At 36.8% G+C, this 17,327-nt stretch overlaps 1 protein-coding gene across 5 annotated transcripts in view; it reads right to left on the minus strand.

Annotated features, from left to right (window-relative positions):
• The window catches only part of fig4a (FIG4 phosphoinositide 5-phosphatase a), an 88,706-nt gene that overhangs the window by 14,024 nt on the left and 57,355 nt on the right, over nt 1–17,327 (minus strand). For all 5 annotated transcript variants that reach the window (XM_069178614.1, XM_015356300.2, XM_015356305.2 and 2 more), the window contains 3 exons: nt 16,249–16,444; nt 10,865–10,950; nt 7,705–7,791 (listed from right to left, as the gene is read on the minus strand). In XM_069178614.1, the coding sequence (XP_069034715.1) occupies nt 7,705–7,791; nt 10,865–10,950; nt 16,249–16,444 (369 nt within the window). The remainder of the gene's footprint in view (nt 1–7,704; nt 7,792–10,864; nt 10,951–16,248; nt 16,445–17,327) is intronic.

The raw sequence follows: 17,327 nt of genomic DNA on the forward strand, positions 1-17,327 counted from the left end.
TTCCAGAGTACACTATGTATAGGATTTTTACTCTATATACAAATATTGTTTTTTGAAGTCTATTGCTTGAGTTTCTTCTTGTCGTCCATGTCTCTGCACTATAAAGTGCATGAGACATGACTACATGGCTTGGCACCTCAATACCTGTCTGAACTTTTATCGCCCTACTCCCCACCTTGCAACCTCCGCTCTTCAAATTCTGGTCTCCTTACTGTACCCCAAGCCCATCTACATTGTATGGGTGACAGGGCCTTCTCCTGCTATGCCCCCAAGCTCTGGAACTCTTTGCCCAAGGATATTAGAGAGTCACCTTCTCTAAACTCCTTCAAATCCAGACTCAAAACCTTCTTCTTCAGAAAAGCCTTTACTTAACTGGTTCCATTCTTCACCCCTCTGTTCTTCTTAATACCACCTTCCACGGTCTCCTCTATTGTTATTGTTGCATTGTTGTAATTATAATTGTGTCCTATCTTGTGAAATCTTCTTATTTATTGTTGTAGTCTTTATATTTATTATTATTGCCATCCTGTAAAGCGCTTTGAGAAGCCACCTTTAAAGGCGCTATATAAAATAAAGTGTATTATTATTATTATTATTATTATTATTATTAAAGTAAAACTGACTTGACACTGGAGTTAAATATTCATATTTTGGTCTTTGTTGATATCTGTTTGGAGTGCCTTATTTGTCGTAGCATTACGTAGCTAGTTAGTTACGTAGCATTTGCCACCATATCCATTGCTGCCTCAAGAATTGTTATGTTTTTCTGACAGACTATGTTGCACTATAAAGTTTAATTAACAGACAAAAGGTTCTGGTGCCACATTGCCTTGCTGATCTTTTACCTTTCTTCTAGGAGATTTTCCTGTTTTGCTTTAGGAATCTTTCATGAGCATATCAAGTAAACATACAGTATATTCAGAAAATCATGCACAGTACATGCATTGAGACATATAGATTAAAAGCTCTTGATAAAACCTACTCAATCCACAACTAGAACTGTAAAAATTAAATAATCATGCACAGTACATGCATTGAGACATTTAGATTAAAAGCGCTTGATAAAACCTACTCAATCCACAACTAGAACTGTAAAAATTAAATAGTCCCACTTATAGATCACAGCTGTGGTTATCTGGGACCACAGATATTAATCAATACATGCATGGCCCAGCATGGTTATTTCAATGGACGGATGAAATCTAACTTTTAATCCATAGAAATGGTAGCAAATCAAAGTATCAGTTTTGAGTGCGGTTAAGTCAAAGCACTTATGATATCTTCACTGATTTCTCATTTTGATTGGTCATTACATGTAAATACAATTAGCTGCTGTACGTTTCTTGAAATAGGGTATTAATTTCTCACCATAGCAAAGAAATTGGAGAAACGTCTGTAACTTATCTCTCTGCATGTGAAACCTGGGGTAGCTTCTCAAGGAATTTCAAGCCATGCCAGCTCAATTACCAGTTCCCATGGTGTAAGTGTTCACAGCACTGGTCTCTACAGGACATACTACTATTATAGTATTCCCCACTTAAAATTGTAAGTACTGTAGATGTGTTTACAGTTCTTTTAAATTGGCAAAAAAATCTGTCATAGTCTGTCAGAAAAACGTCATAAATTGTGAGGCAGGAATGGATATAGTGGCAAATGCTATGTAACTAACTAGCTATAATGTCATAATAAATAAGGCACTTTAAAACAGATCTTAACAAAGACCAAAATATGAATATTTAACTCCAGTGTCAATTGAGTTTTATAATCTTACATTACTTCACTTGACTACAATAACCACTATGTTCTTTACATTTTGTTTTGTTTTTGATTTTTTAACTGCTACTCCATATTGTTTAGATTTGAAGAGTAATGAGTAATAAGAAAAAGAAAAATGTTATTTTTGTAAGTTATCTCTAGTTCACGGTCTTTCATCAATACTTATAGAGTACATATTTACTACATTTAATTCACCACGTATGTCTGCCAAATTGTTTAGGTCTTTTTGTATTTCCTCAGTTACATCAGAATCTACAAGACTGATGAGAATTACAAAAAGCAGAGGTCCTAATACAGATCTCAGTGATACACCACTAATTATATCATTCTAATAAGAGGTTTATTCTTTTACCACTACTGTCTTCCATGAATAAACAAGTACTTCTTTTACTTGGCTTCTCTGAGTCAAGACAACAGAAGAGTCCTTTACTTTCCCATCTCTGCCAAACTGCTCTTCATGAAACTGAAGAAAGATTTTTTTTTCAAGGTTGTGTCTCTTTTCTTTTGCTTTCAGCATGAAATACACTTGTACCTGTTCCTTTCCCATTCACTTTGTAGCATCCAGATTTATATAGAGAGAATTGTTAATGGTAATATTCTGTTGGTTTAGAAGGCAGCTTTATCTCTCTTGTTGGCTTGTGCAGGTATTGTAAAATATATGAATACTTGGTAGCAGTTGTTCTGGGTGGTCAAGACGTAGGCCTAGAACGCCTTGTTTTGTAAGTTGGTAAAATGGTTTAACTTACCAGTATATGTTATATGCTTATTCCATGCTGAAAAAAAGACGATTTTTTTCTCTTTTTTTCAGCATGGAATAAACCTATTACTTGTTCCTTTGCAGCCTACGCATGGTGACGCAGCTACCCACCTGAACAACTATGTTGTATGCTTATGTTATGTGTTGTTCATTGTGTATATCTTCATTTTAATTCTTAATAAATATTTGTTTAACCCAGTGTGCCTGGATTAAGACTCTTTTCATTAAAGCTGCGCCATAGCACAAAGAACAAAATTGTTTACAAGTTGGCAGTTATGAGTGATTTACTTATTGTCTAAACTTCTTGGCCTATTTCTGATATTTTCTAGGTTTGTAACCCATATTTGGTATAATATATCAATACACCTATGCAAGACTAATACCAAGCTAGAAGAAAAGCATACGCAGAAAGTGGGTCAAGTGTACATTAAGATAAGTGGTTTGAAGAGTAAAATATGATAACTTCCTGTTGTTAGCCCATAAAGAATTACTGCCATTTAAAGTCATATAAACCATTAACCATTTAAACCTTAGCATCAGCAACTATAGTGCCCTATAAAGGTATTGGACAGCAAAGTTATGTTCGCTTTGCAATCAAGAAATTTATATTTGTGATCATAAGATTAATATAAGTACAATTTTCATTTCTGCAATTCAAGCATACATTTGATCACATCTGACCAAAGTTCAAGGTATATTCATTTTCAGTTAATTATAGAATGTGAAAGTAGTGAGCATTTGATTTCATATTCCTTTCAGGCAATAACTGTATGACGTCTGTGACACTGTTCATCAAACTTTATTGTATAATCATTTTAGATACTTTGCTAGGCCTTTGTTATAGCCAGTTAGTGTTAATCTATTCTTTGAGTGTTCCGACATAATTTGTTTTTTCTTCAGCATGTAAAATACCAGATTGATTGGATTGCCACTTTGTTCTCTGTAATATCACAAAGCAGTCTCCATGCTCATTGCCAATGTTAGACCGTACAGGCGCAGACTGCATGAATACTGAAGTGGGAGATGTATATATCTCATTTATCCAGCATCGCAATATCACCACTTAAGCACACTGTGAGAGGTGTTGCTGGGGTCTGTTAATTTAGACTTCAACAAAAGTTACGCTAAGATGTCATAAATCTGACTTGCTTTAGCAGCCCCAGTGACTTAACGCCGTGTAATAACAGACAGGAACATTACCCACAAACAGGATAAAGCAGATCAAAGTCTGCTTCATATCAAAGGACAGATCCTAGAGCAAGACAGAGCAGGACAAGAAGTTAATTACATATCAAAGAACAGGACAAGCACTCAGATTGTGAAACAGACTTCTGAGTGTATATACAGTAAGAGCTGGGAAACCCTTGCAGTTTGTCTGCTCTGAGGGGCAGACCCAGTGCGCGTTGTTGTCATTATTGAGCTCAATAAAACGGAATCTGCACAAATCTGTGTCCTGCTCCTCTGATGAAGAATTTCCCACAGCAATACATTTGCCACACGTCCACTGTCCATTATGCATCTTACAGGACTGCCATGGGAAGGCAGTGGGCCATCAAGACCCCCTTCGTGCTGTAATGCACATTAGCATGACAGTGTCACATGAACTAACGACAACATGTGTGCCGACAACATTCTTGTGATAAACTCCTTGGCTGCATTGGTCTATGTATTGAGTCAGTGTCAAGCTACATAGTGAAGTATCTCCTCATAAGTATGAAAGCATTTTCATCTACATAACCAGACAACATATTGCTGTAAAATTCAGATTTAATTCTGTTGCTGCCATCATTAGTTACCTCACCAACCAAAAACAGCTCCAAGAGTCAGTTCCAAAGACTTCTATGCATACCCAGGTCATGACAATTTCTCCACCATGCATGACAGATGATGTGGTGTTCTTTGGAGAACCTGCAATTCCTTTCTTTCTCCATACTTTCCAACCTTTCCATTACTATTGCATACGTTCATCTTGGCCTCTTTTGTCCATTAAACACTAGCCGAACTCATCTGACTTAAGGTTTTGGTGCTGATGAGAGGTTTACATTTTGCAGAGCAGCCTTTGTACTGTAATTCTGATCTTGTCTCAGTCTTCCATGAATTGTGGATTTTGATATCCCTGCAGATGTTTTAGAATATTCCTCACATGTCTGATCATTTCTGTCATCAGCTGGTATCTGGTAACTGTCTCATCAACCTTTCCTGGTAGTTTTCGACTAGTACTGCACGTATACTTGTCCTTTATGAGCCTAATTACTCAACAACAAACACCTGACCAACAAAGGACAGCTCTCAGCCAATTTTCCCTACACTTTGGCTACCCTCAAAATATAGAGGTTCAACATTGTAAATCTGTATCTTTGTCAATCTAACATTGTAAATCTAAGGGGTAGAACTTTCATGTTTTTTTCACAATATGTTATTATAAGAATTCATAGTGAAGTTTAGAATTCCCAGTACTTTTGGAGGCCTCAATGTACACTGTGTACATTGTTCATGCCAATCCACAAATGTGTGAAGTCTTCATTCAGGGAACATCATATCTGCATGGCTTTTAAATCACATATACAGTTTGCAAGGTTACCAGATAAAACAAATCACCTTGGAAGCTTTCTTAAATAAGAAATGCATATGTTAAGACTTTAAAACTTCCCAAAGATGTCAAGTTTCTTCTTAAAGATGAAGACATTCCATTATTATGAGCCTGGTTACATACTTTTTTTGGGCCATATTTCATTAGACCGGACAATAGCACCTTGGTAAAAATCCAGACATCTCTTTACTATAGTGATTAACATCCATTTTTATGATACTCTACAAATGTCATTTGAAGGGGTAACCAAAAATAAAAAGGAAGATCTCTTTATTTTGGTTTTATTTGTTTTATGTATTTCTGACACAATGTACTTTGAGGATTTGTTTCCTTTTAGTCTCTCTTTAGTCTTTTTTCATTTTACTATAAATTTAGAATGGGGAATTATTTTGTTTTAAACCCTCTATTTTAAGAATAGCTAAATGTGTGTTTACCAAGGATTTGGCACACAGATACAAACCAAGTAACTTCACTCGAGGGAGAAGGAGTAGGCAGACTCCTCTGAACAGCCCATGTTTGAATTGCTCATCTTTGAACACGTCACTGGTCAGGCAGGTTCGTGCTGGTGGCTCAGTGCACGCTGGAGGAGAGGCACATCTTTCACAGACGAGCTCAAAGGAGGGACCTGTGCTGCTTGGAGACAGCCCTGCCAGCTAAAAGCAACCCTACTCTTGGTGGCAATCTGCCAACTGTGCGCCACTGCTTGGGGAATCCTGGTCGCAGTTCATCGGTTGGATGACCCAAGCTCGAACCCACAGCACCTAGGTCAGAGACCTCAATCTCTGCTCACACAAACACCTTTGTCAGCTCAGCTACTCAGAAATCCTCCCCAAGAGCCTTAAAAGAAAGCAAGGTTGCAACTAAGTCTCTTATTTTTCACTCTCCCTAAATCGATTTGACCTATGTGATTTATCACTACAAACAGTGCCCTTTTAAGGTTTATGTACTGTACATACACATACAGTAGGTATAGAAAGTCACCTTTCAAAATGTGTACCTTATGTTGAATGACACCCTGAAAATAAAAACAAATAAAAATAGGCTTATTCCATTTTTATTTACATACAGTAACCCATATTAGCCACGTGAAAATAAAGTTCTAAAACATTCTGAAAATTAATTAATATTACAAAAGTAAAAAACCCTTATTTGGATAAGTGAACGCCCCCCACCCCCTTACAATTGTATTTGTAAACTTGCTCAGGCTTAACCAATCACCTTACAAATTGCACAACAAACTAATTGGCTCCCACCTGTGAACAACTTTGGTGATTTTGATTAGTTCAGAATAAAAGCAGCTGTTTCTAGAGGATTCCACTGCTTGGAAGTGCATTTCAAAACAAATAATCCACTCTGGGCAGAAGGGTACTTTCAAAAGAACTTTCAGATAAAGTTGTGGAAAGAAACAAGTGAGGAGATGGGTATAAAAAGATTTCAAAGGCTTTAAGTATCCCATTGAGCACAGTCAAGATCATCAATAAGAAGTGGAAGGCATATGACACCACCTAGATCAGGCCGTCCCTCCAAACTGGATGACCGAGAAAGAAGGAGACTGATCAAAGAGGCTACCAAGAGGCTAATGGCAACTTTGAAAGAGCTACAGGCCTTTATGACAAAGACTAGTCATTGTGTGCATTTGTCAACAAGATCACAAGCGCTCCACAAATCTAAAAGGATTTGGTTTTGCTAAAAGGAACCTTAAGGATTTTGTGGCCAAGTGGCAAAAGGTGCTGTGGTCAGATGAGACCAAAATCGATTTTTTGGCCCAGAATGCAAAACGGTATGTCTGGTGAAAACCCAATACATCTTGCGATCCAAAGAACACCATGCCTACAGTAAAGCACAGTGGTGGTAGCATACTGTTGTGGGGGTGTTTCTCCTTAGCTGGGACTGGAGCACTTGTCAGGACAGAAGGGAAGATGGATGGTGCAAAATACAGGCAAATTCTTGAAAAAAACCTGCAGTCCTCAGCCAGGATGTTGAAAATGGGAAGATGGTTCACCTTTTAACATGACAGTGAACTGAAGCACACTGCCAAAGCAAATGTACAGTGGCTAAAGGATAGGAAGGTGAATGTCCTTGAGTGGCCTAGTCAGAGCCCCGACCTAAATCCCACTGAAAATCTTTGGAATGACTTGAAGAGGGAAGTCCATCAACGGTCACCACGCAGCTTGACTGAGCTTGAACAATTCTGTAAGGAGGAATTGACAAATATTCCTCCCTCTAAGTGTGCAAAGGTGCTAGAGATGTATTCAAACAGACTCAAGGCTGTGATTCAAGCAAAAGGTGTTTCAACCAAGTATTAACTCAGGGGGGTGTTCTCTTATCCAACTCAATGATTCTACTTTTTGTTCAGAAATTTAGCTTTCTTTTTTCACTTGGATGTTGCAAGGTACAATTTGTAAATAAAACTGGAAAAGGTCTGATTTTATTTGTCTTCTTTTTGGGCTTTAGGGCACCAAAAGGTGAACCTGTTAAAAGGGGGTGGTGACTTTCTATACCCACTGTACATACCACTAGACATTTGCCTTACAGTTTATAATGTAACGGCAAACAAAACAAGTGAGGAAGCAGCACTCACAGATTAATGAAATTCTCCGATTGTCTGGAATCAGTCATCGGTCTGCTTCTCTCCACTTTATGCTGGTTTTGACCAAGATGAACAAACCTGCAAAAGAGTAAACAAAGACACACAGGCACAACAATCATAATAAATCACTCAGCTTAACCGGTTTACTTTCAATAAAAATGTCTTAAATATATATGTTTTACAACGAGGAAAAAGAAAAAGAATTAAGGCAAAGCCATAAAATATACACTCCACTTTCTCATTACTTGCAAATTGACAAGGCTTTCAAAACACTTCATGGGGACACAAAGAGGCTGAAAAAAGGTCACAGGAATTCCAGATGAATTTGTTTCTACATGAAGGAGCACTGCGGCTGGTTTATACCAGAAAGTCAACTATGTCAAAGCAATTTTTATGGAATATTTACTAGTTCTTCAAATGCAAACTAGCAATCTGATATTCTTTTCAAAATGAAAACCTTAAAGAAACACTAAATGGGTATCTCTTATCAAAAGAATCCTATTTGCTCTAATATCATTATTTAAGGCAATAAAAAGCAATTGCTTTTAAAAATCATGGGGTTCATTAACAGTGATGACTTTTAGCATCCGTTTTACTTACACTTGTAAAACACAGGGATGCATTAATTTAAGTACTTCATCTACATTTATTTCCAAGATTGCTTTTTTAAACCTAATAATGCAAAAGGTTTATTCCTGTAACAGTGTCCGCATGATACCAGTATGCTTCCAAAGCAACATAAAAGAAACACAAAAGATTATTTCAAAAGATGAAGAAAAAACATAATAGATAAGACAATCTTTAATAAAATATTCCAAAAGTAATTTCAAAGCCCTTCTATCAGTGTTACTATGTATTTCCCTCAAGAGAACTCAACGATAAAAAAACAGATGGTATTTTTTTCTTTGCCAGCATTGTACCTAATCCTTAAACATCAAAGAGGTATCTTGAAATATGAAATACACACATGTACAAGAGGAGTTCATTTACGAAGATAAATGAGGAAACCCCACATTACCTTTTACACCAATTCAAAGCAGTACTTAAGAAATATGACTTCAAAACCAGTTTCCTCTTGGAGAGTTACACTGTACTTAAGGAAAATAACTGAAAATATACACATGCTTTTTAGTGATTTTATGAATATTCAGACATTTTAAATTTTGCCAAATGTATAAATACTAAATATTTAGCCAATAATAAATATTTAATATTTATTTCCAAAGTGCAACTTAAATGGTTGTCAGGGAGATTTCAACATGATGTTCATATAAGGATGATAGTATTTTTCTTAAGACAAAAGATGAAACCATATCTGGTAATATTCTTAGAACTATTAATTTACTAATATCATTATTTTTTTAGGCAAAAGTTCTTAAATATGAGGTTTACTCAATATAATTAAAAAAAACTTTCATTTAGTCAACTACTGCCATTCACAATCATTAAAAAATAATGTGATACACTTGAAGGAACCTATATCTTGTTATGAATTATCAATTAATTGTTTTATTGTTTTGCAACATGAAGGGAACAGGAGTATTGGTTTGTTGCCAAGGCTGACCTGAGCTAACTGCCTGACTCTCTGACCTGGCTTACACCTTATAAGGCAACAAACTGTTACTGACCAATCATACAAATGTATATTTTCATATGAAAGTTTTGCTCACCTTGAAGAATAAAAGACTGTTGTTCTGTTTGAAAACATGAGCGGGAGACGAGGTTAACCTGTTAATTTAATCTGAGCTCCTTTATTGCAATCAAATTATTTGATTCGTCAGAGCCGTGTATGGTTTTCTTTGTGGAGTCTATCACATTAAAATGTTAAAGTGTTTAAGTACTTGAATTAAGAGATTACAAGGTTTGACATGGAATAATTTTTCCCCCAGTTACATTGATCATACACAGAACAAATGTTAAATTCCTGTTTTAGTTTTACAGAATTCAAAGTACTATATGTGGTTTATCTGGTTTCAGAAATACTGTGGTCACCAGGACAAAGGCAAGCCTGACAGTAAGAGATACAGACTGGCAGATAAGGAATGGATGGAAAGTTAAATGGACTGATGGATATCCACCCTCTTACACACTAGATTCTAAGGGTAAGACACAAGCCCATTTACTGTACATCTGATTTCTGATAAAGCATGGAACTGCTCTTGATGGTCACAACTGAAGAAGAAATTAACACAGATATAACAAATCCAAAGACCTGTCTATTTATCTCCTAGCTTTAATATTAATGATAGATTGTGTGGAGTGCAGGCTCTTCCAATCACTCCCTTCACAATATTAAGAAACATTATCATGTGTGTCAGTGTAACTGCACTTCAGACTTTAATCTATTCTCATAACATTAAACATATAGAAGAGTGCATTAGAGTGGTTTTATTTTAAGCTTGTTTGCTCTTACTAGTTTGCTGTACACACACAAGTGATACATGCGAGTCCACAAGTGTTATTTACATTTCAATAGAGCTGTTCAACTTCAAGTGCCTCATTTCAAGGTTCCTTAATTTGAATTAACAGAGGGAACAGAGGGGTGGAACAGCAGGTTCAAGGTCTGGGTTACAAACTCATTCTGATAATTACATTACAATTAATCATGGGGGTTATGAAGATGGAGCTTCAGTGCGACAACATTTTTTTCTGCTTGTTATCCCATTCTTAAATTATACAATTTTTACACTGCACCTTTCCAATATGCCTAACATACGTTTCAGAAACACATTTTTAAGATTCTAATTTTGATAATGCCCATATGTTCAAAGTCCCTAAAGCGCACAATAGATACCTTCACGACTGAAGAGCTCCCCAGCAATTGTGCCATTTTCCAATTCACACTTCAGAAAAAAAAGACTCCTACTGTATATGTTATACTGGAAATAAACTGGTAGCATTTCCAAGGGTGCCTCTAGCATCCCTGGCTATGCAGAACGAGAGGCTCGTGGAAAGGACAAGGCCATTGTGAGGAAGACACATTACAAAATAAACATGTACTATAGTGCCACAGGCTTTACTTCACTCCTCATTTCACAGTCAATCAGGATATAAAAAATTAATCATACTGCCTTTTTAACCACACCCGCTGAAGTAGAATGTTTCCCATTCCCCCATGCAACCAAGCAACTTTCTGGATATGCATTATTACCTGTGATAGATGAGCATATCTTTTTCTTCTGGAAAATCACAGAGGTTGAGTCCATATGTTTCCTTCATGGGGTGCTGGAGAAAATCCTGCATAAAAACACAAGATTTATACATTTACAGTATATAGCAGGGCATTTACTGAAACAATTTGAGAAAATTATCATATTATCACAACAGCACCATCCCACTCAGGATCTGAACATATGAATTAACATGACTGTTTTGAGCACTTGGGGTAGGTCTGCTTCATAGCATTCACTGGTTGAGATTAAAAACATTCCAAAAGACTTCCATTTAACCTGCACCTGTCTGGTTGCTCTGGTCTGGACTGATTCCAGAGCAGGAATATCATCTTTTTTTTCGTAACAAGGTGACCACAATATGCTAAACATGGTCTTAGCTAGTGCGTTGTTTTGACATAATATCCTTTCATTTAAGAGACACATTTAGCTCCTCTTTTCATAAACAGATTCTTCCAGCACAGTGTTTTCTCCCTCTTCTATTTATAATACATGTTTCTGTTACTTGCATGAGATACTCTATGTTCTACTTCCACCCTGATGGAATGTTTTTTTTCCCTGACAATTGCAATATGAGATTCCGTAAGCAGTGGGCGGTGTGGTGGCTCTGTGGCTAAGGATCTGTGCCTGTGGCTAGAAGGTTGCTGGTTCGTATCCTGCAGCCAGCGGAGGAATCCTCCACTGGCCCCTGAGCAAGCCCCTTAAACCCAACTGCTCCAGGGGCGCCGTATAAATGGCTGACCCTGCGCTCTGACCCCAAGCTTCTCTCCCTGTCTCGTGTCTGTGTGTCTCATGGCGTCACGTTGGGGCATGTGAAAAGACAAAGTCCTAATAAAAGAAATTGTATATGGCTAATAAAGTGACCTATCTTCTCTCTCTCTTATGGTGTCCCCTGGAAGAAGGGTTGTCTATACACCCAATGCATAACCAGTCTGAATTGAGCTCAGGTACAAAATAGCACTATTTCGATTTCAGTTGCAGATAAGGCGATTCATCTAAAATTCCTTCCGAGGGTGTGTCTGACCTACTGTATTATAAACAGCAAAGGAACAAGTAAAGGTTAATTCCATGCTGAAAAGAGAAGAAAAGAAACAACGTTTCGGCTGTGGAGCCTTCTTCAGGTGTGCCATTTGTTCCTTTGCAGCCTACGCATGCTGACGCAGCCCCCTACTTGAACTAATATTATAACCAGGATCACCCGAAGCTACAGTGCCTGTAGAAATTCTACACACACTGTCCAGATTAACACATCATATGGCCTAATAGCCTGAAATGAAGATACATTAAATAATTTATTATACCTTTATTTACACATTGTAACACACAACCTCCAAGTGAAAAAACAAATTCTCAAATACTTATTCTGAAAAATAATTACAAATGAAAACCTACATACTGTAAATGGATAGGAAAAGCGTACACACCACTGAGTTGGGATTTGGTGGATGAACGTTTATTCTACAATTTCCTCAAAGAAAAACCCTGCTCTGGGCGAAATGAATAGACCCCAGAATGATTTGTTTATTTACTGGATGTCCAGGACGTGGCACCAGACATGACAGACAAAAGGGAACCGGCTGCATTTGAGATTCTGATATTTGGTTCAGCAGAAAAGACAACAGAAATACATAAGAATGCCAGTTGTTACTTTCCCAAATCATCTGCCCTCATTTTAGTAAACACCAGTAAAATAAATGTAGTTTACATTGTTGAGTCCTACCTATTTTTCCATTTAGATTTAATTCCAAGAAAATTACAAACCACTTTCATGTAATCAGCAAATGATCTTCTTGACAGTCCTACAGAATAGTAAAGCCTTCAAAATATTTTTTATACTAACTATACAATTGCCTATACACTACTTCAATGATCAAAACATTTTTCTTGTTGCAACAAGAATTTAACATCCTTATTCTAATTAGGTGTTTTGAAGTGCAGTTCAGAAAAGCCAAAAAAATAAAACAGGGCATTTAATTTCTTTTGCACAAGCTCTTCGTAACAAAACATTATTTCCGCATAAAGTAATATGCAATATAAAATTTTAGACTTCTCTCCAGAGAACATTTGCCACAGATACCAACAGTTTTAAATACAGATGTAAAGTAATTTGAATGTTTTGTTTTTTCTGATAAAACAAGGAAAGGAAAAAATATTGTTTTAATCATGAAACAGATCTCCACTAGGGTCTTTTACAAGCTATAATAAATTCAATTAATACATTTAAGAAATTCAAATAGCCTTAACTGCTTAAATGCAAATATGAAAAAATGTGACTTTTTTAACCTCACAATGTAAACAAAAGTGAATAAAGTGCCACTCGAAGTATTGCATTCATGTTTTCAGAAAAGTTTCAAAATGAAAAACAGCATTTAGATGTAAATCGAGGATGGAGACAGACATGCAAGAGTGTGATTCACACTTTAAGCGACAAAACTTATGGGTACCAAAATGTGTTCTGGATAGCTTAAGCACTCCGAAGATTGCTCCCCATCCCCAAACAAACCAGTAACACCAATGAGTAAGAGTTTTGTAGCATGTGCAGGCCATGTACATAAGTGTTTAAAAATACTTACAAGTTTAAATATACCAAATAACTTACCAGAAAGAAAACATTCAACCTCAAAGCATTTTTAAGTTAAGACCACAATCTGAATCAAATTAGTTACTTAAACGTGGACCAAATCAAACACAAAACTTCATGGTGGCTTCAGTTTGCAAGAGGCCTTCTCTACTGTACAGTATATACCCCTCATATTTGAACGCCATTAAGGTGTAGATTTGTGTTTTGTGATTAGTGGGTGCAGTGAATTCGGATTTGGCTCAGACTAAATCTACAACATCTTCTGCTTATAGCATCTGTAGAAATCTCTCCAAGTAAACCACTTTTACTTAAATGTGTATAAATGTGGTTTATATTTTCATTGCATCAAACTTTACAATGCAGTGAAATCCAGCTATTTTCCTGTTACATGTGGAGCTCATTCTATGAAGTATGAGCGGAGTCTTGCAAATTAAGAATATTATATAATATTACAAGCTATTAGGCAACTTCAGATTCAATATTGAGACACATCACAGCACCCAGCATATATTGAAACAACATATTTGTTTTGCATCATTCACCTATAAAACCCCCTCCAAACCCTATCTTTCCAAATGCTCGTCAGTAATCAAAAACATGATAATGCCTTTGACTGAAATAAAGTGGAAATTTTCACGGTTACTGAGGATTGTTCAGCTCTCTAACCCATTAGCCAGCATATCCCAGTATGTGTTCTATTCTATTCATTTTTCATCAGATCATACAAGACTTACCCACCATCAACAACTGCAATTGAGAAGAGGTAAGCCATGAATTGGCTTGGATTTACGTTACATCAAAACTAATGTATAACTTTGGGTAGATTTTCTTCACAATACATATTTATTAACATGCTGTACATCTACACACTCCTTTTCCGACATCTCATTATAAAAAAAAAAAACTGCTCATTCCTGGTAATGGCCACATCAACCTAAAGTCTCTTTTTGGGGCATGAAGCAGTAGGGGAGGGGACACCAGTCCATTTCAGGGCTTGCGCAGACACTTCTTTCAGTGTGTGCAGAAATACGAGTGTCAACTTTCTTAAGTCTTGTATAAATTTATAGTAATGATTAAACATTGAGATTAAAAATAACAATTGACATCAGTAGGTCCTTGTGCTTGCTATCTATTCCATGGGACAAATTGTATGTTATCACAAACGCCAAGCGTTCAACTTATTACTCATCAGATCCTGCTTTAGACACATGTACTAATTTGAGGTTAAAGGAGTATGGGAACAAGCTACTGATCATGCACTAATGTTACTAGTTCAGTACACCTAAGGATTGTCACAACCAGGGTGCCTTCAAGCAGAAAATAGTGAGCATAGTCAGGTACTGTACCTGCACAGCAAGAAACACAGCCTGATACTTATATTTGCAAGCCTTTCCTGGATAAATATTGAATGCAATATTTACATATACATTTCAAATATAAACACCCACAAATTCTAAGGTTCTGTATCTAACTGCTTCAAAAATGATGCACTACATGCTATCATTTTGATTAACTGATAATTCATGAAGGACCATGATATACAGTACAGTTGATATCAAAAGTCTACACACCCTTATTGACATATCATGTCAGATTATCATGACAGACATGTCAATAAGGGTGATTAGACTTTTGATATCCACTGTATCTGAATTACTTTTAAGATTAAATCACCTCATTAGGAAGACAGTTGATATTAACACAGCCAGCAGAAATGGAAACTAAATGGAAGTGCACTTAAATCTGAAAACAGGAGGCACCCTGTCTACACAAAGGATTGTGGGATTATGGAACAAGCTACCGTGCCATATTGTGAAGCCACATTAATTAGATTGAATACCACGTGATTCGTCAATATTACTCAGGTTTATATCTGCAGGTGATTAGGTGTGAATAAAAATATGCCTCGCATGTTTTCTGAAAATCAAATATTTCCAATAAGATAAATATGGTTTTGCTCTATGCAATGCTACACAAAACATGGAAAAGGGGACAAAGTTACTGAAAATTAAAAATGTATTGTGATGGGTATGCCTCTAAGACAAACCAGTGAAGTTAAATTTCCCAACCATTTCATATATATTACCTTTTAAATTTGAAATAAAGAGGATTTTGTGTAGGCGTTTAGTATTTAAAAGAGAACCCGTTAAGACTACTACATTTTTCTGAAGTCTACGATAAACTGAAAGGTTCTCTTTTACTGCAGCTAATTAAACAGAATGAATTTCCATTGCAGAGTTCCCATGTAATTTCCGGTCTAAAAGAGAATCAAAGACAACTCTTGCAATTACTGCTAGAGCAATTAGCAAAAGCACAACCCTTTGAAATGGATATTCCTGCTCTTGCTCTTCTGCAGGCTGCCTGTGCTGTGAACCAAAAGCCCTTGGTTGTGCAGGTTATTGTGCAGCTCATTTGGCCATCGCAAGGATCTTGTTACAAGCCGTTAATAAACCAAGAGACCCACAACAAAATGGCTACCGAAAGATCCCAAAGAAGGAGCAGCCTCAAGTTTCAAGTTTTCTAGAGCAATTTCAATTTTTATTCATGTCTCAACTAATAGGAGTAATCAGCACCATCGTCCGTAATGTTTTTGAAATGATTCTTCATGCACATGATATAAAAAAGCAAAAGCCTCAGAGGAGTCAACACAACAGTTACGAAAGGGTAGTCCCCATTCACTGAACCATCAGAGCATGCCTGGAGATGTAACCTGTTGCTGATAATGACAGATGTGATGCATAACACTTCCAAAGGATCTGAAATCCGCGGGAAGTAACTGCATACCTCCTGGCCCCGGGTGCTGTCTCCAGAGTCGGCGAACTTGACAGGCGTGGAGCGCTGGGACACTGCCCCCTCCTCTTCCTTGTCTGTGCCAGAGTCATCCTCGGAGCTGCTGGAGATGGCCTCTTCACTAGGTGGAGGAGGGGCGCTAGCAGCTGTCTTCCGCTGCAGGACTGCTTCTTCTTTGCTGCTCTTGTTGCTGAAACAGTGGAGAGTATGCTTTTTACATATGGGATGTACACTGTCAGGTTAGAAGGAGTGGATTGTTGTGAAAATCGATCAACTCCTAACCTAGTATTACCAGGTCTTAATTAGCCCTCTCTGTAATTCCATTTATCACAACTACTGTAAATTGCTGAGATTTAATATTGTTGACTTTACTACCTGTATATTGAAAAGCAAAACTAGAAATGTCATCAAATGGGAACATTTGGAATTGTAAATTGGCTACAAGAGAAAGATCAAATATGGACTGCTCTTGGGTGCAAAATTTACTTTATGCTTTCAGATTTAACATGATATACAGTAGTAGCAACATCCATCTTCTATGCCACTCTTTACTATCGTTTACTACTGAGTGCTAACTTTGAGAGCACCAACACTGTTACACTTCAGAGGTGCAGGTATCATGGATCACACAGTGAGCAGAGGCACGAAAAAGCAATCGTGCAGCTGCTCTGAAGTTTCAGTTGTGCTCTGTAATGACAATACCACGGTAAAGCAAGACATTGAGAGGACCTTTTTGAGAAGGTCTGCTTCAAAGCTCAAAATACAAAGACCAGCTACTAGATATGACATTGACCTTTCTCTATGCTAGCCTAAATTGTTCACAATGCTACAATAAGAATACAGAAAATGGTGGTTAATTTAGGTTCCTATAACAACTTGCATTGAAAAGGGAATAAGAACTTATATTACTTATATTCATTTCTAGAAACAGTCACAGATTATGATTAGCACACTCTGCAAAACTATTTGAATCACAACTGTGTGAATCTTAGTTTAATAACCATAAAGCTTGTTTTGTTAATTTAAAGTTAATATAGTGTGCATATTCATATTAGTATTTACCATATTTATGA

The sequence above is a fragment of the Lepisosteus oculatus genome, chromosome 2, assembly GCF_040954835.1.
Source record: "Lepisosteus oculatus isolate fLepOcu1 chromosome 2, fLepOcu1.hap2, whole genome shotgun sequence".
Classification (NCBI taxonomy): Eukaryota; Metazoa; Chordata; class Actinopteri; order Semionotiformes; family Lepisosteidae; genus Lepisosteus; species Lepisosteus oculatus.